Raw genomic sequence first — 23495 nt, forward strand, 5'->3', positions numbered from 1 at the left:
AAGTTAAGCGGAACTTAACCTTTTTTCGCTTTTATTTCAATATCTCAACATCTCGGGTAACTTTTCCCGTTTGTGCATCCAGATAGTACCACCGTGTCCTATAACTATTTTCTTGACTTAAAACACTCAGTATGTCCACATTCTATGACAACCACTAGCTCGTAGTCTTTATTCAATACCGTTTCAATTCAACTCTTTTTCTAACCTTCAGCGCACCCATCGCACATTCTTTGAAAGATCATGTTAAGCGTTTAGTGATGCTATTGATTTATTCAGTCGGTTGTCCATTGAATTAATACAAGCTTCCCATGAAGGGTTGAGATATAAAAAAGAATGAACAATTTTAGTGTGAATGCGCCTTGAAATACAAATGAGAAATTTTTTACATTCTACTGCAAAGTTTTCGGCATCTTAAGGTGTAAACGATTAATTTTATATCATGCGCGGATATGATTGACGGTTTTGCTTGGCGTCGAGTGACAAATAGTTCATGCATATTCGGAACGAGAACAAATCAGCAATAATTCAATAAGCATGATAAGAGGAACGACTAGGAAGAATACGATGAAGAACAGAAATTTCGAATGCAACTCGAAAATGAATTTTTTGCCATCAAACCCCTGAAAGAGTTGTTGCAAGGGTATATATATATATATATATGCTAACGTAAAAGAGATGTGACATCGGACGTGGCTGCGTGTTTATACATTCAGCACAATGAAGCGAATATAAATAAGAAGATGTGGTATGAGTGCCAATGAGACAACTCTATAACCAAGTTAAAATTTGTAAAATAAAAAATTATAGGTCATAGTACGGCCTTCAACATGGAGCCTTGGTTTACACCGAACAGCAAGCTATAAAGAATACCCATTTACTGCCAGATGGAAGAAGTCCATATATGTTATACTCCATTGCTTGGGATAATTTTTATACTGGATATGATAAATTAACTAGCCACACACTGGCACAAAAGTCTTGTCCATGCAAAATCATGATTTGTAGAATATTTGTCATACAATAATGGAATTTTCCAATGTACTTTAAAGCAATAGCTTTAAACATTAGCTTGGTTAAAAAAAGGGACATGTCGGTGAAAAGAGAACCATAATTATTTCTAATGGGATTGCATATGGTCTCAGTTGAAAATAAAACGTCAACCTAACATAATAATAAAAAAAACATTTGGTCAATAAAAAAAAATCAAACATCATGTCAGTTTCACAGTTTCAACATTTTTGTCGAATTAAAGAGTTTTTTTAAAATATGATTTGTCCGTTCCTAAAGCAAGACATTTGTTTTTACTATGGCCTCTTAAAAAAAGATGGACTTATAAGTCTACTTAGACTTTAAATTGATAATGAGGAATACGTGTGTGTATCTTTTATTTGACACAGTAGATGTAAACCTCCCTGCATGTTGCGAGACTTTATGATTTCGGTCGTTGTGTAGTCAAGTAACAATCCATTATGCGATTTATTTTAATTAAAACTTTTCAAAATATGTTACAGTTTCGAGTATTTTTTATTTATTTTTGATTTATTTTGATATTCGTTTTAATTAATCATTTTATAATTATGTTTATTTCTAAAGGAATATATGTAACGGATCTCCGTGAACTATGACAAAGTATTAAGTAAACACGGGGTATTTTCCAAATACATGTAGCTAACTTAGCCAAATCAAAAACTCGTCAAAGATAAAACTCTGAAAGATTTCAACTTGAAATGATAAGAAAAGTGTGAGAAATTAATAATATATATACGGTCAGATTACACGCATCACTCCCTGTGGAGAACAGTCTTAATTAGCTACTTGAATCACACAAATCAATGTTGGTATCCCGGGGTGTGTAGGTTTATGCAGTACATGTAGTTGAAAAAGTTAATTCGTAAATATTTTTGTTAAAAACATATTTTAAACTTTATCATAGTATTGGGAAGTTTATGTGTTTTTCAGGGAAGATATTATTGTTAGTTAGCTTATGGTTATGGAAAAATTATGGAATAATAATTACTAGTATTGAAATTTTAATAATTAAAAAAAATCATGTCATTTGTTGTGTTAAAAATATAGCTGGTGCAACCAAAGAACCTAATCCAATTGATGTTTTATATGGTCACGATATATGGAATAACGATGAAGATTCTTCTTTTATGTCATAAATCCGAAGGATTTTAATTTCCACATGCATCCGCTACAATAACACCAGTCTAACCTAATAATAATACGTGTGTATTTTGTCAAAGATTTTCTTTGAAGCTTTTAGCAAATTTATTTTTGTCATAATAATGAAAAATATATTAAGATTGTTAATTGTTGGAAGTTCACTTTTCAACATAATGATTCCATTGTATACTTCATCCTCTCTCATGATTGAAAAGTGGAAAACACAAAAAAAAAAAAAACATATACCTTGTGTATTGCAAGTATTGCTATACTTTAATGTAGAGTAAACATGTATACATTCACAATTATATTGTTTATCAAAGTCTTAAAGGATATAATCATACCGATTCATAAAAGTATAAGTGTTTGCCGATGACTTCGTAACCAAGCGTGTAAAATTCTCTATTCCATGACAAATTAAAGAATTTTCAATTTTCAACCATAAAAAGACGGGAGAATTACAAAAGTTAATTTTTAGGCAAAAATATCATTTTATTTCCCTGTCTTTGGAGATTATAAAAATATCGACGACAAAATAAGAAAATAACGAATACTATTTGTTATTGAAACAAATAGATGTCAGGGGGTTCGCAAAACAATGCCTTCTCTGTAGTTTCTCTGTATACATTAAACGGGCTACTTCGCTATTTATGGTAGCAAATTTTAAATCAAAAGTGACGGATGTTTAAAATATCTTATTTTCATAAAATTTACATCATTACACAGTTTAAACCTTTAATAAACTTTATTTAACGGCGCGAAGAAGATATTCAAAAGTTAATATAAAGTAATACGGGTATAAAAACTATTTGCCCATACAAATCTATAGTAAAATTAATCGCCGTCTGTGGACAATTACTAGCGCATGCGCATTAAAGACCGAACGAATTCTTGTACATGTTTTCGAGATATTTAATTTTTTTTAAATGGCGGGAAAAGGCTGACTCGGACCTTATATTTGCATTGGTATTATTTGGGTCTCAAATCGAAAGAAAAGAAATCTAGAATCTGCTTAACTTGATGGTTTTGGCAAGTGACCTTTTATGAGCTATTAAAGTCTTATATGAAAAGAAAAATGGGTGTTATGGGGCAAAAATGTTACCCTGTATTGTAGGAAAAAAGGAGTCCGAACATCTGACACAAATTCCTAAACCTGACCTAAGTACACATTTAAGAATGTACATGGCTGTCGATGATAAATACACTGCCAAGTGTATCTGCACTTAAATATATTATTTCTATTATTGAGATGCACAATTAGATTTTGTCACGTAATGCATATGTATATACATCAATTTCAACGTCATTATGCAATACAGGAGGAGCATTAAGAAAGGTCCACCCTCTTTTCCTATTTCGGTACTGTCATTTGAATTGTGGGTAGGTAGCTTGATTTGTTAAGTTGGAATTGAGCACGCAATATAGAATTTAACTGGAGACGATATCCGGTTTACCTTCCGATACATGCAGGAAAAAAAACCCGAACATGCAACAATCTTTTGGATATGAGACGGAATTTCGTTAACTATCGATCACACCAACAATAGCACAAGTCTTTCCAGGGGATACTATGTGCGCTGTCATAAATGATAGCCATTGCAGCAGTTTGTGGAGGTGTATTTTGTCACTCGATTAGAAACTGCAGTGGGAAATTCTACATACAATTAAATCTTACAAAGTAATAATAAGCTATATCATATATGTTTGTCGAAAACCAATATTAATCAAAGCGGTATATAAAATGTTGTGCAATGATTGTGCCAACATTCTCAAATATTTAGCAGGAACTGCTTAAGCCGTTCCGGAGTTTTTTATGTAATGTTCTGTGGATAATTCGTCGTTTTTCTTTTTTTTGCCATGGGGTTGTAGTTTTTCTGCGACTTATGAGTTTTGAATGACTCGAGACCTTGGTATCTCTTCACTCTTTTTATTAAGCGCATGTAGCAAATTCAGTTCAAGCAATCTTGGCGTACATCTGTTACATTGTATACAACGGTACGTTTGTAAAGATGTATTTAAACTATAAATTAGTTTAAATGCATTGTAAATAAATTGTACATCTATTAAGACGCATATAAACTGACTATGCATCTGTTAAGATGTATATAATATGTTTCATGTTAAAAGATGTATATGAAATGTACATTTGTAAAGATATATTTCGGTATAAACTGTGTTAATACATCTTTAAAGATATATATATTATATATAAATATAGAAAATCAACCTAAAAATGTTAAGAGCAGATCTGATTCTTTACTTCCTCCCCGACCGGGGCTGGAACCTGTACATTTCACTTCATACTTCTACGACAACACCGCCTAGCATTGCGCAGATACCTTACCCCCTCCTCTAACTATATAGTTGATTAAAAATCATCTTTCGTTTCGGTAGGTGTTACCTTCTCGTAGGAATTAAACAAGGACGTCTAAACACAATACACAAAGTATTTTTAAGTGTACAAAAATGATCATCTACTCATCTCTTCAGTAATATATATATATAAATTTTCTCAGATGTATCTATAAATAAGAAGATGTGGTATGGGTGCCAATTAGACAACTATCCATATAAGTCATAATGTGTAACAGTAAACCATTATAGGTCAAAGAACGGCCTTCAACACGGAGCCTTGGCTCACACCGAACTGCAAGCTATAAAGGGCCCCAAAAAGACTAGTGTAAACAATTCAATCAGGAAAACCAACGGTCTAATCTATAAAAAAAATCGAGAAACGAGAAACACTTATGAACCACACCAACAAACGACAACATGAAAAGTTTACATGCATCTTAACCGGTATACATTTTATTAAATACATATCAAGATTAATTGTATTAAAGTAGTTGTGTAGGTTGTATTCTAAACTTTCTTCCTTTACTAATTTAAAGTTTCAAATCAAATTTGATTTCTACGATCAATATACCTACAGTGGAGATCACTTCGTACTTCACATTAGAACTGTCAGAATAATCTGTCATAGAACTGTTCTAAACTGTCCTAAAACAGTTCTACCTACAACAGTTCTACCCTAGAACTGTTCTAAGTAGAACTGTCAGAATCAGTTCTAGGTAGAACTGTCAGGATCAATTCTAGGGTAGAACTGTCTAAAACTGTTCTAGGTAGAACTGTCCAAATCCGTTCTAGTCGTAGAACTGTCAGCAGAACTGACCAAATCATTTCTTACCGTAGAACTGTCAGCAGAACTGACTAAATCAGTTCTAACCGTAGAACTGCCAGCAGAACTGTCTAAAACTGTTCTAGCCGTAGAACTGACCAAACCTGTCAGGATTGTAGAACAGTTCTAAATGACGTCACTGCAATTTTTTAATATATATTTTATTCTTTTGACTTATTTATATTAAAGAAAAAGAGTTCTTAAAACTGTTCTATGGATGGATGGAACAGTTCTTAAAACTGTTCTATAGATAGAACTGACTAAATCAATTCTAGCCGTAGAACCGACCAAATCAGTTCTAATCGTAGAACTGTTCTAGTCGTAGATCTAGAACTGTTCTAGTCGTAGAACTGTTCTAGTCGTAGAACTGTTCTAGTCGTAGAACTGTCTAAAACTGTTCAGGGTAGAACTGTCAGGATCAGTTCTAGGTAGAAATGTCTAAATCAGTTCTAGGTAGAACTGACCAAATCAGTTCTAGGTTAGAACTGTTCTAGCTAGAACTGTCTAAAAGGTGTCAGGATGACAGTTCTACATACTGTCCTAGAACAGTTCTCCTGACAGATTCTGACAGATTTTATGAGAGGTTAGAAGTGATCTCCACTGTATATAAGTTTATACAAGCTATCCTATAGTGGTCAATGTGAAAGATTATTCATAATTTTATGAATGATTGTTTAACACACCACTTCATAACAATTGACTCGGTTTCTTTGTTCGCGTAGCGGATGCTATATTTTCATTTACTACACCACAGCTTGACGACTGTTAGTCCTTTTTATTTTGTCTAAACCCATATCTGCTTTGCACCCAAATGACAGTTTTTCTACTATAAGATAAGATAAGATAAGAAAACTTTATTTTGATTCGGCATGGTTTAAAACATACAAACATAAGCTCTTGAGAGCTTTTCACCGAATATATAAAACAAAACACATAACATAAAACAGATATACATACACATACAGACATAGAATGAATATGATATACATGCAAGGCAATCAAAGCATACTTATATAAGCAGAACATATAAGCACACATAAAATGAATAGAATAGCCATGCAAAGCAATCAAAATCATTAAGCACTATAAGCAACTACAAGAAATGGAACTTTTGAAAGAGTGGCCGACTTTTGATTATCACTACCTGTACAAAAAAACATTAATCAATGACCATTTATTTTTGTGGGAATTGTCTGCATCTCTGTAAAAGTGATAATATACAAATAATCAAACAGAAAACCGATTAGAGGGTGGGTTGAGCGCTCACAAACATGTTTAACCCCGCCACATCCTTTATGTGTTTGTCCCAAGTTAGGAGCCTGTAGTTCAGTGGTGGTCGTTGGTTCATGTCTGTCATATTTGTTTTTTGTAAATTGTTTTGTAATAAATTAGGCCGTTAGTTTTCTCAATTGAATTGTTTCATATTTTTCATGTCGAGGCCTTTTATTGCCGACTATACGGTATAAGTTTTTCTCATTGTTGAAGGCCGTACGGTTGCCTATAATTGCTTTACATCCACTTTATTTGAACTTTGGTGGATAGTTGTCTCATTGGCAATCATACTACATCTTCTTATTTTTATATTAGTATGAATCCCTACCATTTCCATGAAAAATATATTTACGTTTATTATAACGATCACTAAATTGACAAAAAAAAGTCATTCTATTATTTAAACATGTTAAGGATCCCATGATCTTCCTTTGCACTTAAAACATTATATTTTTAGCTGCCAAATACGCTTTGATTTATAATGCAAACCATTGAATCATGATTGATATAACGGTTACTGATCCGACAAGTCATTGATGATGTAGTGCGACAGTATTGTTTATTGTAAAACATCATTGCGTCAAAGATCAAATGAACTTGCTGTATAGGAAAAAGGTCAAATGTCGTGTAAATTCTAGATACGTTAAGTAAATATTGAATCATGGCGAATTTGTAGATTGTCTAGATTAAGGATGTACTCAGGTGAGGTTTATGAATTTTTGTCAGATGGGGTTTTTTCTACGATACAGGGTAAAATATTTTCCCCCATATCACCCACTTTTCTTTTCATAGAAGACTTCAATAGCTCATAAAAAAGGTCATTACCAAAATTTAATAGGTTCTAGATTTTTTTCTTACGATTTGACACCCTATAAATGCTAATGCTAAGTGTAAGGTAAAAGTCCAAGTCATCCTTTTCCCGCCATTTTTAAAAAATCAAATATCTCAAAAAGGAGTTCCATAACCTATTCATATTTTTAGCTTATTTTTATTCCTTAACTAATGTTCTTCTGACTTATAGTATCAATTTTAAATTCTAGATTTTTTTTAATTTCACCTTAGTACATCATTAAGGCCCATATTAGCATCCATGTGGTATTAATTGTTGGAATGGATTTGTTTTTTTTTTAACTTGTATGAGGGTCTGGATGGGGTTTACAGAATAGAGAATAAGGGGTTTACAGAATAGAGAATAAGGGGTTTACAGAATAGAGAATTATCGGTAAAAGTGCAGAATAAATGGCAAAAAAATAAAGAAAAGAGAAAATAGGTAAAAAGAATGAAGAATAGAGAATAAGCGGGTGCCAAATTGTAAAGAACAGAGAATAATGGGTAAAATAAATAAAGAATAGAGAATAACGGTCGAAAGAATTTAAGAAGAAAGAAACGTAGGACCCCATCCAGACCCTCTTATATGAGTGCTAACTGCAATCTTATTTAAGGAATGACTGTAATATTTTTTCTGTCTATGAAGATAACATGTTTGTGGTGCACACTGAATAAACCGCGTAGCGGGTTATTTAAAAGTGTGCACCACATTTTTTAGGTTATTTCGAATAGACAGAAAAAATATTACAGTCATTCCTTATAATTTAATTCTAACTTCCATTTTTAAGGAATAAATTTTGAAAAAAACCTTGGTGACGTCACGGTTTCTATGAGCTGATAGACAAAACACTTTCAGCCAATCAGAAGACGTGTTACATTCAAAATTAAATTATAAGTTAATAAATATTGATAAAAAAATGCGAACTGATAAGACCGCGAAAGTAGACTAGCAACTAGAAATATGGTAACCTTGACTTCTGTCATCAAACAAATACACATGATAGTAAAATCCATGCATAGAGAATGAGAGAGGGGGTGCCCGTTTGGCTGTTCATGACGTATAAAACGCAGTCACGTCCGATCGGAATTGGGACGTAAACTCCGAATCCTCCTGATAATAGAGTGCTACGGCCTCTGTACGTTAAAGAACCCTTGCTACAACTCATTTGGGGGTCTGTAGGAGGATTGTTCTAGGGCACTAAACCATTTGCCCATATCCATCATATCCCTTTTTGCAGTGGCCGTCCTGATCTTTATCCCGATCGACATACCTTACAAAAATACCTATTGATTTTTTTGATGAATTTGTTCGTTTCCTGAACATGCATGACATTTTATCTACTCGACGTTAATAAAAAACAAATCATTCAATCAATCATCTACGGTAAAATTACTATTTGAATAGAATTTCCGGTGCTAGGGCGGGATATTTGTATTGCTTATGCAATCACTAGTTTTCCAGTAGTTTTCTGTGTGGTGTTTCATGTACTCTTATATTAGTTTTTATTTGGTCCTTTTTCTTTCGGTCATGATGTTGTTAAAATGGGGTTTAAATTTTTCAATGACTAAAATCAGATTGTAAACGTAAACTCCAGGTTTTTCTTCCAAGCAAGTATCGGAGAGTGTGGAGTTAAAGGTAAATTCATTTTTGTGTGGAAAATATTTAATGAAATAAATTTTCGATGAACATATTAGTCCATAAGCTACGGGCTAATGCGACAAATTGTCGTAAATTAAGCTAATAATATCTCCATGTGAATTTTTACAAATGTCATATATTGATTTTAGTTATACTTGTATAAGATATTATCTTTAGGCTAACGGAATGCATGAATGATACGTGTACAATATGGGCCCTATCTATCGTGTCCTATTTATTTATTTGATTTTCTTGTTGCTTCTGTGTTTGAATGCCGAACAGATTTTAGACAAACAAAATGATGATTTTGACTTTGATGGACTGCCAGGAGTTACGTACGAATTTAAAATAGAAGTTTATTCTGGACGAGAACAGTGTTTTTATCAAAAAATTGCGAGTGGAGCTACTGTGCACCTGTCATTTAAGGTAAATCATAGCAGGTAACGATACTATACTTCTGTCCATTATAGCGTGCATTCGCGATTTTAAAAGATTCATACGGCATAGAATATGCGCATACACATACCGCTCACATATTTAATTTGCATTGAAATTACTGCAGAATATTAACAATTGTACTTATGTGTAGAAACATACATTTTCTTCCAAATGTCAAATTAGAAGTTGAATAAATTAAGAATATTAATTACACTACAACTGCAACCACTTAGCAAAGGGAGAGAACTTAATTAATGCCACTTTATACTCACTTATATTTTGTATATAAACAGCAAGTTTGCACAAACAAAATATGTTCATCACAATATTCAGTTTTTATTTAAAAACATGGTAAGGTAAACTATGTTATGTAATCAATTAAGTTTATTATATTACAAATAGATAAAGCTGTATATTTATATTACTAAAACATAATACGAAATTTTAATTTGGGTGAATTTCACGTATCAAATATTCAATTTTCAAAAACACACCGTGGCGTTAACAACGTGCAAATTGTGTGAAATTCACTAAAATCTAATGAGACAAAATTTGTAAATAAAATTATCTGAAATATAAGCTAATTTCACATCCAGCCACATTAAAAAAAAAATAACGCGGAAAAGTTATTCAGGATGAATTCAAGTAAACGTTAGCCGGTGTGTAAAGTAATTCATCTGATATTACTAACCAACATAGTAGTTAGTTACTTACTTACTTACTTCCTTACATACTTTATATATTCATTTCATATATTTTGTATACAGTAGAACATGCTTAAGAGACCACCCGTGTTGAGCAAAAAAATACGTCTTATAAGACCATTAATTTAAGGTCTCTCTGTAGTGCATTTCATATTGATTGATTGAACCTGTATTCAAATACCACATGTCTTATGAAACCACGTTTTTGCTCTCCTTTAAGTGGTCTCTTTTAAAATACAAGTTTCACTGTACAGTCGACTCTAGAGCCGACCAGAGAAATATTTCGAGATACTCGTAATGTATTTTGATGAGGAGTTGTTCTTTAAACAGGTACTGCGTGGATCTGACAGACTAGTTGATGTGTTAATATGGGACCCAACAAGGAATATTCTGGACTCTAAGTACTCTGTGTCTTCAGGTTTATTTGAAAAAGTTTTAACTGTTGAAGGTAAATAACGTTTTTTTTTAACTTTGTGATTATACAGTTAATCTTTGCATTGCTTGCAACATACAATAGTGAACCATAATAAAATAATCAAAGTAAAAGGATCCCGAGAGGGGATTCAGTCATAAATAGTAAATGAACAAACTACAACATGACCCCCCTCCTCCCCCGAAAAAACAACCGAGAAACACGAACCCATTAAAAATGTTGACGAACTCGGGAAGTGAAAGTCGTTCCTGTTCAATTTGCAGGACCTGTCGTGTCGGATTTTATACTGTAGGTGTATGAATCACACGTGGATTTTGCTGTTGGGATGTCCTATATAAATTCAAATTAGTCTACATATAATGTATGATGCATGATAATATTTGTATAACTTTAGACACTTACTATTGTTAATACAAAATATTGTCTGTAAATTATCAAGAAAAAAAGAAAACAAAAACACAAAAGAAAAGAGAGAGAGAGAGAAAGAAAGAAACAAGTCACAAAAACAACATTCATTTTGTAATAACAAAAAGCTTATAATTTACGATTGTAGTTTATACATATTTTTCAGGTATATATACCATATGTATAGACAATGTTGCTAGCAAGTCCATGTATGGCTCAAAATTAGTATATTTCTACATGGGGACATACTTAATGGCAGATTGGGATAAATACCTACAAGAAATAGAAGGAGTCACTTCCACGGTTTCAAACTTTACTGCAAGTACTTATTTACTTTCCATTATCGGAAACATAAACAATGGGAAATACGCAATGTTTTTTACCGTTACTGCCGGTTTTGAACAGAGTGTCTATTTATTTCCCTTCTGCAATTCTCAATGACGTTTTTTAAGAATGTAACAATTAAACTGAGTCTACTTTTCCCCGTCTGTAATCCTAAATGACGTTTTAAAATAACAGATAATACTTCAGAATAATAATCCAAAGATAGTATTTATTAGTTTGTCAAAATAAGAATTGAAGCAGTTATGTTTAAGGAATAACATTTTATGAGGTATCCCTTATTGACAATGAAACATCATGGACCGGCCGTAAATACGACTGTACATGCTGTATCTCAAGACTCCGTATGCATTTTTGATAAAGCGTTAACAGACAGGGAATGATAATTATTTTGGTCAAATAAATTGATACGCTCATTGACCGAATACTTGTAAGCGTATATACTTGACTGCCTTTTAAAAAATCAAAACGTTTTTGGCTTGAATTGAGTGAAAAAAAAATCACAGAATTATTCTTTACATACAATCGTGCCATTTGTTAGATAAAAAAATAAGAAAAATATTCCATTGAGTCGTTACACCTATCAATTTGGACTAAAACTGATTATATAATGAAATACATACTGGCTTTCTGATACGCTTTTCAATATACAACTGTACGTGGGTGTACTCGCTAGGTTTTAAACACATATAAAACTTCGTTTATATGGTGTGTTATATAAAAGAAAACAATCAAGTCTTAATTTATTGCACGCTAAAGCTATTTATAAAAAATTTAATTTTAATTTTTTTCTTAAAGTTTACAAGTAATTAAATGTTTAGTGGGTAACGAAATAAAAACTATAATATTTCAAATTTTCAGAGGACAGTGTCTTCGGTCCAGAACTCAATAGAGGAAGTCAAACAACACCAAGCATATTCCAGAATGAATGTTATAAAAGACTATTATCTCATCATGGGGAATAATGAATATGTAAAATGGTGGTCCATATTTCAAATATGCATCGTCATTTGTACTTCCGGTTTTCAGGTATTTTGCTTGAGGAGACTTTTTAGGGTTCCAGATGTTACAGGAAAGTCGAAACCGCGTGCTTAAACAGTTGAATTTCACTCTGAGTGTGTTCGCCATGTATTAAAAGGCACTTGGAAGAAATGGCGGGGATGACCATCCTTTCTTGATAACCTTAGAATTCCATATATACGTGTACGGAATTAAAGAAAGATGAACTCATCTTCCTAAGTTATGTTATTATTCACTTTTATACCCAGAAATGTAGTACACAATGATAAGCAAATAAAATGTTGAATTCGATATTTTCATCCGGTTCTTTATTTTTGTATCTTTTTTGCTTGTGACAATTAGAAGGTAGACCACATCCTTTTATAGTGAGGATTAATTTAGTTAAAAGTGTTATTCGAAACAGTATATTTTTCTTCTGCCTATACGAGGTCTATTTTCTGCAATCTCTGCTACTACACAGTACACAATTTTATTTAGGGGCCGGCTGAGGACCACCTCCGGGTGCGGGAATTTCTCGCTGCGTTGAAGACTCATTGGTGGCCTTCGGTTGTTGTCTGCTCTTTGGTCGGGTTGTTGTCTCTTTGACATATTCCACCAGACTCAAGCTAGCGACCAATTCCAGCGACCAATCAAGCTAGCGACCAATTCTATCGACCACTAAAGTTAACAATGAGAATCAACACGTTAGAGAACCATTCAGAGATATGTCTGAAAATCACAAATTGACAATATGCTACAACGTTCTTCTGATAAGAAATACGTAATATATCGCTTTTAAATGTTTAATAGACCACATATGTCTACATTTGCAATAAATAGGGGACGGAAGAATAAATATATATTCTTTTTAGAAAGGATAAAGTAATTAATTTTGTATAAATATTACTTTGGAATTCAATCTTTCTAACAATTAACGTGAGTAACGTGGTTGCTCAAGGCTTATGCTTTAAATCAGTTGTTCAGTATTTGAAGATTTTATATTACATGGCATTATACACTTATATGAAATCGAGATCTTCCTTCCTTGCCGAAAAGGAAAGAAAAAAAAACAAGGAAAAACAAAAAGCAAAAACAAAACAAGTTAAAAAAAATAAAAGTATCTATGTTATTTGTTTGCGATACTTTAAACTAAGATTTTTAATGTGTAACACTAGCTACATATAGTATAGATGAATTAATAAAAGGCCATCTTAGTACATAACGGCTAAACCAAGCCTCAAGATTCAGCGGTGTATTGAGTATTGTAGAACATATAAAAATAATCTTAGTACATTAGTATAGATGTCTATTTACGGTGAGATATATAAACAGTTAAACTGAACAAGAAAGACACTATATGTGCGGTAGATAAATTCATATAACAGCTTTCTGTACTCTCGGCATCCTCAAATATCGTGTATTTCCTTAAAACCCTTTAGGTAATGAATTACTGTATAGGCCCGGTTAAAAAGACATATAAGAAAGTAGTACATATTTCAAACGAAATAGTTCCTACGCATATAGCTAAAACTTTGTCAATAATTAACATATTTGGTTTATTTTGGTATCAAATGAAAGCTTAATCACTTGGGATCACTAAAGGACCATTGTTGAAAGTCTCCTTTGAATAATAGAAAAAAAGAAATTATAAAGCAGGGCATATTTGCCCTGTTGCTGAGATTTTGCTCAGTACCTGTTTTTGTACTTCGATATTTCCGGGAACCAATGCGCACATAAAGGTATGTCGAATTGTTCCAGGAGAAGTAAGGGTAAAGTATAATTGACAATTACCGCCACATAATTTGAAATTAGGGCAATAATTATTAGTTTTACCCTATTGGATAAAAGGGCCGGTGCACATTTCCACCCGGGCATTTTCATGAATAAAAGGGTCTGGGACAAGCTTTCAAGCCCACTAGGTGTGGGTAAAAGCTTTGCCGTAGGGAACTGTACACAAAGACTGAAAAATGTGCCCATACCCGTTATTAATAGGTAACTTAGACTTTGGGTGGACAGTGAAGTCTTCAGGTGCACTTTCCCACCCAGGTATTCATATGAGTTGAAGATATGAATATTAGCTTTCAATCTAACCACCTGGGGTCAAGAACTTTGCCGTAGGGAAACGGGAGGATAGCGATTCCTGCCACCACCCCTGTGCTGAAAAAATGAGAAATTTGGTATGTTGTTGTGAGCTTCCGGTGCACTTTCCCACCCGGGCATTTTCATGAATAAAAGGGCCTGGGACAAGCTTTCAAGCCCACTAGGTGTGGGTAAAAGCTTTGTCGTAGGGAACTGTACACAAAGACTGAAAAATGTGCCCATACCCGTTATTGATAGGTAACTTAGACTTTGGGTGGCCAGTGAAGTCTTCAAGTGCACTTTCCCACCCAGGTATTCATAGGAGTTGACGATATGAATATTAGCTTTCAATCTAACCACATGGGGTCAAGAAATTGCCGTAGGGAATCGGGAGGTTAGCGATTCCTGCCACCACCCCTGTGCTGAAAAAATGAGAAATTTGGTATGTTGTTGTGAGCTTCCGGTGCACTTTCCCACCCGGGCATTTGCATGAATAAAAGGGCCTGAGACAAGCTTTCAAGCCCACTAGGTGTGGGTAAAAGCTTTGCCGTAGGGACCTGTACACATAGACTGAAAAATGTGCCCATACCCGTTATTAATAGGTAACTTAGACTTTGGGTGGCCAGTGAAGTCTTCAACTGCACTTTCCCACCCAGGTATTCATATGAGTTGAAGATATGAATATTAGCTTTCAATCTAACCACCTGGGGTCAAGAACTTTGCCGTAGGGAAACGGGAGGTTAGCGATTCCTGCCACCACCCCTGTGCTGAAAAAATGAGAAATTTGGTATGTTGTTGTGAGCTTCCGGTGCACTTTCCCACCCGGGCATTTTCATGAATAAAAGGGCCTGGGACAAGCTTTCAAGCCCACTAGGTGTGGGTAAAAGCTTTGTCGTAGGGAACTGTACACAAAGACTGAAAAATGTGCCCATACCCGTTATTGATAGTTAACTTAGACTTTGGGTGGCCAGTGAAGTCTTCAGGTGCACTTTCCCACCCAGGCATCATATGAGTTGAAGATATGAATATTACCTTTCAATCTAACCACCTGGGGTCAAGAAATTGCCGTAGGGAATCGGGAGGTTAGCGATTCCTGCCACCACCCCTGTGCTGAAAAAATGAGAAATTTGGTATGTTGTTGTGAGCTTCCGGTGCACTTTCCCACCCGGACATTTTCATGAATAAAAGGGCCTGGGACAAGCTTTCAAGCCCACTAGGTGTAGGTAAAAGCTTTGCCGTAGGGAACTGTACACAAAGACTGAAAAATGTGCCTTTTCCCGGGTGGGAAAGTGCACCAGAAGCTGACAACCACATTCCCAATTTCGAATTTTTGTCCATTCCGGGTGGTGGCAGCTGTCGCTTTACTCCCACTTCCCTACGGCAAAGTTCTTGACCACAGGTGGTTAGATTGAAAGCTATTACCCATATCGTCAACTGGTATGAATACCTGGGTGGGAAAGTGCACCTGAAGACTTCACTGGTCATCCAAAGTCTAAGGTACCTATCAGTAATGGGTAGGGGCTCATTTTTCAGTCTTTCTATACAGTTCCCTACGGCAAAGCTTTTACCCACACCTAGTGGGATTGAAAGCTTGTTCCAGGCCCTTTTATTCATGAAAATGCCTGGGTGGGAAAGTTCACCAGAAGCTGACAACCACATTCCGAATTTCGAATTTTTGTCCATTACGGGTGGTGGCAGCTGTCGCTTACTCCCACTTCCCTACGGCAAAGTTCTTGACCACAGGTAGTTAGATTGAAAGCTATTACCCATATCTTCAACTGGTATGAATACCTGGGTGGGAAAGTGCACCTGAAGACTTCACTGGTCATCCAAAGTCTAAGGTACCTATCAGTAATGGGTAGGGGCTCATTTTTCAGTCTTTCTATTCGTAAAATTGAATCTAAAGCTTCGTGTAGAAAAAAATGTTTGTAAACATTGCATTAATTTCTGGACCTATGGCCGGTCTAGCTATGAAAATACGGAGAGTGAAACAGAAAATAGCCCGTTAAACATGTTAAAATAACCTTGATGTTCTTATAAACCATCTTTGAAGGCTAAATTAGTACTCAGCTGTCTAAAAATGAATTTTATTGCACAATAACTTTCATATTTGTAAAATCCATCGGGGCCAAAATGCGAAACCAAACTTATAACTGTGTATTGCTACCTTCATGTGTTCATACACTGATTCCCAGAAAATCGGAAATACAAAAACAGGTACTAAGCAAACCTGAACTACAGGGGAAATATGCCCTGCTTTTTTTCCTTATTATTATTAGGGATGTCAACGAGTACTCGAGTACTCGAGTATCGCTCGGTGGTACCGAGTATCGATTACCAAAATGATACTCGACTAATCGGTTTCATATTTGAATGTTGTTGTTTTCTTAAGCTTAAACAAACAATATTTTTATTGAGAGCCTTTCCGAGAAATTAAACATTAATCACAATAAATAAAAATTAGAATAGGATTCGAATGTTTGCGCTTAATTGTCATTTAAAATCTCTCCAAACATAAGTAGGCTATGAACAAGAGCACATTTCCAAAGCTTACACTTAAGGCTAATCGTGTCTTAGTTATCCCACCACCTCTGTACCGACAAAACATATATTTTCATCAGCAGAACTGTTAGTTACCTAACAAAGTTGAGAAATCGCCTCGTCCAAGAAAAAGTTGACATAATGATATTTTTAAATAAGAACAAATTCGTTGCACCCTGTGTCGACCCTCAGAAAATCATCACCTCTTTGTTGATAATTAAATGTGTATTTTTAAGGTTCCCAAATACTGTTGTCTGAGTAATCATTTTTCTATTGATATTAATTAATTACTTGATTAGATTATTGCTAGTTTACATAAATAGTACATGTAGTAAATCTAATGAGCTGTTAATTAAGGTATAAAATTCCTTAGACTATTATCTAGGTAATGATGTTGAAGGTTTTACGTTCATAAAACAACGACCCACAATACATATATATATTAAAATGGGTATAATTTTATGTTTCCATTTTGTAAATGTGTTACCGAGCGAGTACTCGAGTATCGCTCGGTAAATCCAACGAGTACTCGATTAGTAAATCTTCACCGAGTTGACATCCCTAATTATTATTCAAAAGAGACTTTTAAGAAGGGTGTATATAGTGATCCCAATTGATTAAGCTTTCATTTAATACCAAAATAAACCAATTATTAAACTTACTGACAAAGATTTATCAATATGCATGGAACTATTTTGTTTGATATATGTACTGCATTTTATGTTTTTTTTTTTACCGGGCCGATATAGTAATTCTTTACCAATGTAATAGGAATGGATTATTTCCCTTTTCATTACTCAATTATTATACCCCATACACTGTATCCAGAAGCACTCCCCTCACACCTAAATGGTTTTAAGGAAATACTCGATATTTGAGAATGTCGAGGGTATATATAGAAAGCCGTTGTATGATTTTCCTACCGTATAGCGTCTTCCTTGTTCACTTTAACATTTTATTTATTATCTCACCGTAAATTGACATCTGAACTAATGTACTAAGATTTTCTTATTCTGTTTTACATACAATACTTACGTATACATACCTCTTAATCTTGAGACTTGGTTTAGCCGTTATGTACTATGATAGCCTTTAATTAATTTATCTATATTATATGTACGATGTAGTTTTTGTTTCACGTTAAAAATCTTAGTTTAGCAAACAAATAACATTCCAGATACTGCAGTAAAACTATTCCGAGATCGAAATGGTCTTATCATCTATGCAGCTCTACATATATTGGCGATGAATTTCACTACATTATGTCGTGCAAATTTATTAACATAGAAAGAGAAAAATATTTACCACATTATTGTAAAGGAATTGCAAACATTATTAAATTTAATAATGTATTCTCATCTGAAAATGTTGTTGAACTAGACAAATTGTGTAGATTTATACGATACATATCAGTGAAAGTCTGTCCTCCTGGTTAGAGGAACTGTATTACTATTATATTGTTATTTATTTTTCACAAATGCGAAACAAAATATGTTTTATATATGAACTGTTATTTTCTCTGTAGCTATGTACTAGTTTATGAGAATAAAATCATTCATAAATTCATTTAAAATATTCAAAAACTGAATAACTAATTTAGAGCATTAGCCTCGAGCAAACACGATCCTCACGTTAATTTGTTGGAATCAAAAGTAAAATTCAAATAGAATTAATTGGTGTTTACTTTCTAAAAGTATAAGCATTTATTTTTATTACAAATGTCCATTAGACAATTAATAGCGATATATTACGTATTAAATATTAGTAGAACGTTGTAGCATAATGTCATTTTGTGGTTTTCAGACATATCTCTAAATGGTTCTGTAACGTGTTGATGCTCATTGTTAACTTTAGTGGTCAATAGAATGATCAGGGTACGGCAGCGGTGCACTTCCCCAGAACCATTACTTGTGCAGAACCGGAGTACGTTCTCAGAACCAATATAGTCTTGCGCAGATATGTCTTTGATTGACATCTCACTCCCGTAAAATTAAGACAGATAACAACGACCCTGAAAGAAAACATTAACTTGAAGTTGTTTGCATTAACAGAGACGGCGTAATAAAAATGTATACGTGCTGATTACTTTACCATGTGAGGTTATATAAGCTATATATTAAAATTTTATATGAATTACAAATAACTATTTAAGTGAAATAAGCAGCCGACAAACTATTGTAATTTTACAATTATAGATTTAAGTTAATTAGAAAAACAGGAGACATGTAAAAACATCAGAGATAGATAACCCCAACATTAAATAGGTCAATTTCAATATGATATAGCTCTCTTATTTTTAGCAAAATACATAATATGTATTTATACCCCACACTACCTGACACGGATGATACATGAAACACCCGTTCGATATCGTGTTAAAACAAATATTTATTTTTTTTCAAGTTGCAACAACAATATTTAAAGTCCCGAGGAATCCCCTCCCAACTCCACCAAAAGAAAGATTAATAAGTCAGTTCTTTAGAGACGTTACACATTTGATAATGTGTACGAAGATAAGTTTTGATGTTAAGATTTTACTAATATATACAATCCTTTAGTCCTATCAGTGTCTGTATCTTTATCACTGCCCCCTAGGGAACATTAATTGGAACAAACACACATTGTATTGTATTGTATAATGTATTTTGTAGTGTTTAGTTTGTAATTTTCTCAGTACAAGATTAAGAGTATTCTTCAACAGTTTGCGAATTTGCGAGCGATGCCCCCGGAAATGAAAGTAGTGATTTTTATTTTATTTTTTTCAAATTGCCATTTGGTCACTTCCAAATATTCATTTCATGAATACGTTTCTTTTGAATTTCTTTCAGTATCTTCTCACCTTCTCTTCCAATTCCTTTCAGGTGCTTTTCCGTGTTGTCCCCTGAACTAACAGTAGAAAATATTTTTTTTCTAATTTTAATGTCAATGGATACCACAGCTAGGTGACATTGAGTTTTACCCCAATCACAATAAAAGTGTGCATTATTCAATCAATGAAAATTATTCAAACAACATTTTGTGTAGCCGAGCTAACATATAATTCATTAATATATCAAACGGTAATACAAGAAGCGATAAAACGTATTAATATAATTTTAGTTATACTGATCATATGTGTAAAACAGTTGCTTGGATTAGAATACCTTTATCTATTTGTGAGAAAAAACTGTTGGTTCTGACAAGGCATACTTGTTTTTACTGTATATAACGAAAAGTTGTAGCAGGTCACTACCTAAAGTCTGCATAAAAAAACAACTATTCAAAAAAAGTATTGTTATATTTACTTAAAATAACGGTTTGTTCCCGAGGAGGAAACGACCAAAAGTCTACATAGAAATTTTGGTTCTGACAAGGTATTCTTGATTTTCAAAATTATTCTGAAAAGGTATATAAGAAAGTCTGCATAGAAAGAAAATTATTCCGAAAAAGTATTGTTATTTTTACTGGAACAAACGGTCTGTTCCGAGAAGGTAACGATCTTAAGAATAAATAAAAAAAATGGTTTTGATAAGGTATTGTTTTTAGTTTAAATAACAGTTCGTTTTGGGGAGGTTACACTTTAAACATTAGTTAATAATATTTGGTTCTGACAAGGTACTGAGGAGGTAACGATATTAAGTCTACATAGAAATTTTGGTTTTTACTGTAACTAACGGTTGTTTCTGAGGAGGCACCGACATAAAGTTTACTTACAAAATTTGGTTCTGACAAGATACTTATGTTTTTACTGTAAATTAAGGTTGGTTCTGAGGAGGTACCGACATAAAGTTTACTTATAAAAATTAGGTCAGAGCAGGTATTGTTGTATTTACTGTAAATAAAGGTTGGTTCTGAGGAAGTACCAACATAAAGTTTACTTATAAAATTTAGTTCTTAGGTTATTACTGTAAATTATGGTTGGTTCTGAGGAGATACCGACATAAAGTTTACTTATAAAAATTAGTTCTGACCAGGTATATTGTTTTTTTTTTACTGTAAATAAAGGTTGGTTCTGAGGAGGTACCGACATAAAGTTTATTGAGAAAATTTAGTTCTGACCAGGTATGGTTGTTTTTACTGTAAATAAAGGTTGGTTCTGAGGAGGTACCGACATAAAGCTTAGTTATAAAATTTGGTTCTGACAAGGTATTGTTGTTTTACGGTAAATAACGGTTGGTTCTGAGGAAGTACCGACATAACGTTTACTTATAAAATTTGATTCTGACAGGTATTGGATTTTTTTTAATTGTAAATAAAGGTCGGTTCTAAGGAGGTACCGACATAAAGTTTACTTATAAAAATTAGTTCTGACCAGGTATTGTTGTTTTTACTGTATATACATGTATGTTCTGAGGAGGTACCGACGTAAAGTTTACTTATACAATTTAGTTCTGACTTGGTATTGTTGTTTTTACTGTGAATAACGGTTGGTTCTGAGGAGGTTTCGACATAAAATTTACTTACAAAACTTGTTTCTGACAAGGTATTATTGTTTTTACTGTAAATAAAGGTTAGTTCTGAAGAGGAACCGATATAAAGTTTACTTTGAAAATTTGATTCTGACAAAGTATGGTTGTTTTACTATAAATAAAGGTTGGTTCTAAGGAGGTATCGACATTCAGTTTACTTCAAAAATTTAGTTCTGACCATGTATTGTTGTTTTTACTGTAAATAAAGGTTGGTTGTGAGGAGGTACTGACATAAAGTTTACTTAAATAATTTACTTCTGACAAGGTATGGTTGTTTTACTATAAATAAAGGTTTGTTCTGAGGAGGTATCGACATTCAGTTTACTTAAAAAATTTAATTCTGACCATGTATTGTTGTTTTTACTGTAAATAAAGGTTGGTTCTGAGGGGGTACCGACATAAAGTTTACTTAGAAAATTTGATCCTGACAAGGTATTATTGTTTTTACTGCAAATAACGGTTGGTTCTGAAGAGGTTCCGACACTCCGAGTCAGTTTACTTACAAAATTTAGTTCTGACAAGATATGGTTGTTTTACTGTAAATAACGGTTGGTTCTGAGGAGGTACCGACACTCAGTTTACTAGAAAATTTAGTACTGACAGGGTATTGTTGTTTTTACTGTAAATAACGGTTGGTTCTGAGGAGGTACCGACATAAAGTTTACTTAGAAAATTTAATTCTGACCAGGTGTTGTTGTTTTTACTATAAATAACGGTTGGTTCTGAGGAGGTACCGACAAAAAGTTTACTTAGAAAAATTAGTTTAAATCAGATGTTGTTGTATTTACTGTGAATAACGGTTGGTTCTGAGGAGGTACCGATATAAAGTTTATTTAAAAAATTTAGTTCTGACCATGTCTTGTTGTTTTTACTGTAAATAAAGGTTGGTTGTGAGGAGATACTGACATGAAATTTACTTAAATAATTTACTTCTGACAAGGTATGTTTGTTTTACTATAAATAAAGGTTAGTTCTGATGAGGTATCGACATTCAGTTTACTTTAAAAATATAGTTCTGACCATGTATTGTTGTTTTTACTGTAAATAAAGGTTGGTTCTGAGGGGGTACCGACATAAAGTTTACTTAGATAATTTGGTCCGGACAAGGTTTTGTTGTTTTTACTGTAAATAACGGTTGGTTCTGAAGAGGTTCCGACACTCCGAGTCAATTTACTTAGAAAATTTAGATCTGATAAGGTATGGTTGTTTTACTGTACATAACGGTTGGTTCTGAGGAGGTACCGACATAAAATTTACTTAGAAAATTTAAACCTGACCAGATGTTGTTGTTTTTACTGTGAATAACTGTTGGTTCTGAGGAGGTACCGACATAAGGTTTATTTAAGAGATTTGGTCCTGACAAGGTATTGTTGTTTTACTTAAATAAAGGTTGGTTCTGAGGAGGTACCAACTTAAAAGTACTTAGAAAATTTGGTCCTGACAAGGTATTGTTGTTTTTACTGCAAATAACGGTTGGTTCTGAAGAGGTTCCGACACTCCGAGTCAGTTTACTTACAAAATTTAGTTCTGACAAGATATGGTTGTTTTACTGTAAATAACGGTTGGTTCTGAGGAGGTACCGACACTCAATTTACTAGAAAATTTAGTACTGACAGGGTATTGTTGTTTTTACTGTAAATAACGGTTGGTTCTGAGGAGGTACCGACATAAAGTTTACTTAGAAAATTTAATTCTGACCAGGTGTTGTTGTTTTTACTATAAATAACGGTTGGTTCTGAGGAGGTACCGACATAAAGTTTACTTAGAAAAATTAGTTTTAATCAGGTGTATTTGTATTTACTGTGAATAACGGTTGGTTCTGAGGAGGTACCGACATAAAATTTACTTAAAAAATTTAAACCTGACCAGATGTTGTTGTTTTTACTGTGAATAACTGTTGGTTCTGAGGAGGTACCGACATAAGGTTTATTTAAGAGATTTGGTTCTGACAAGGTATTGTTGTTTTACTTAAATAAAGGTTGGTTCTGAGGAGGTACCAACTTAAAAGTACTTAGAAAAT

At 33.5% G+C, this 23495-nt stretch overlaps 1 protein-coding gene across 2 annotated transcripts; it reads left to right on the plus strand.

The window, feature by feature from the left end:
* Positions 1-9274: 9274 nt before the first annotated feature.
* On the plus strand, positions 9275-12719 carry LOC127720490 (uncharacterized). 2 transcript variants are annotated; one of them, XR_007990819.1, is made up of 4 exons: positions 9275-9526; positions 10559-10676; positions 11233-11388; positions 12270-12719. XR_007990819.1 is itself a non-coding variant. In XM_052227077.1 (4 exons), the coding sequence occupies exons 1-4, from the start codon at positions 9297-9299 to the stop codon at positions 12371-12373; spliced, it is 594 nt and encodes a 197-aa protein (XP_052083037.1). In that variant the 5' UTR covers positions 9275-9296; the 3' UTR covers positions 12374-12719. The 2 variants fall into 2 exon arrangements, 1 of the variants encoding a protein (XP_052083037.1); XM_052227077.1 differs by having other exon boundaries at positions 9275-9512.
* The last annotated feature ends 10776 nt before the right edge of the window (positions 12720-23495 follow it).

The sequence above is a fragment of the Mytilus californianus genome, unplaced genomic scaffold, assembly GCF_021869535.1.
Source record: "Mytilus californianus isolate M0D057914Y unplaced genomic scaffold, xbMytCali1.0.p SCAF_11, whole genome shotgun sequence".
NCBI classification, from domain to species: Eukaryota; Metazoa; Mollusca; class Bivalvia; order Mytilida; family Mytilidae; genus Mytilus; species Mytilus californianus.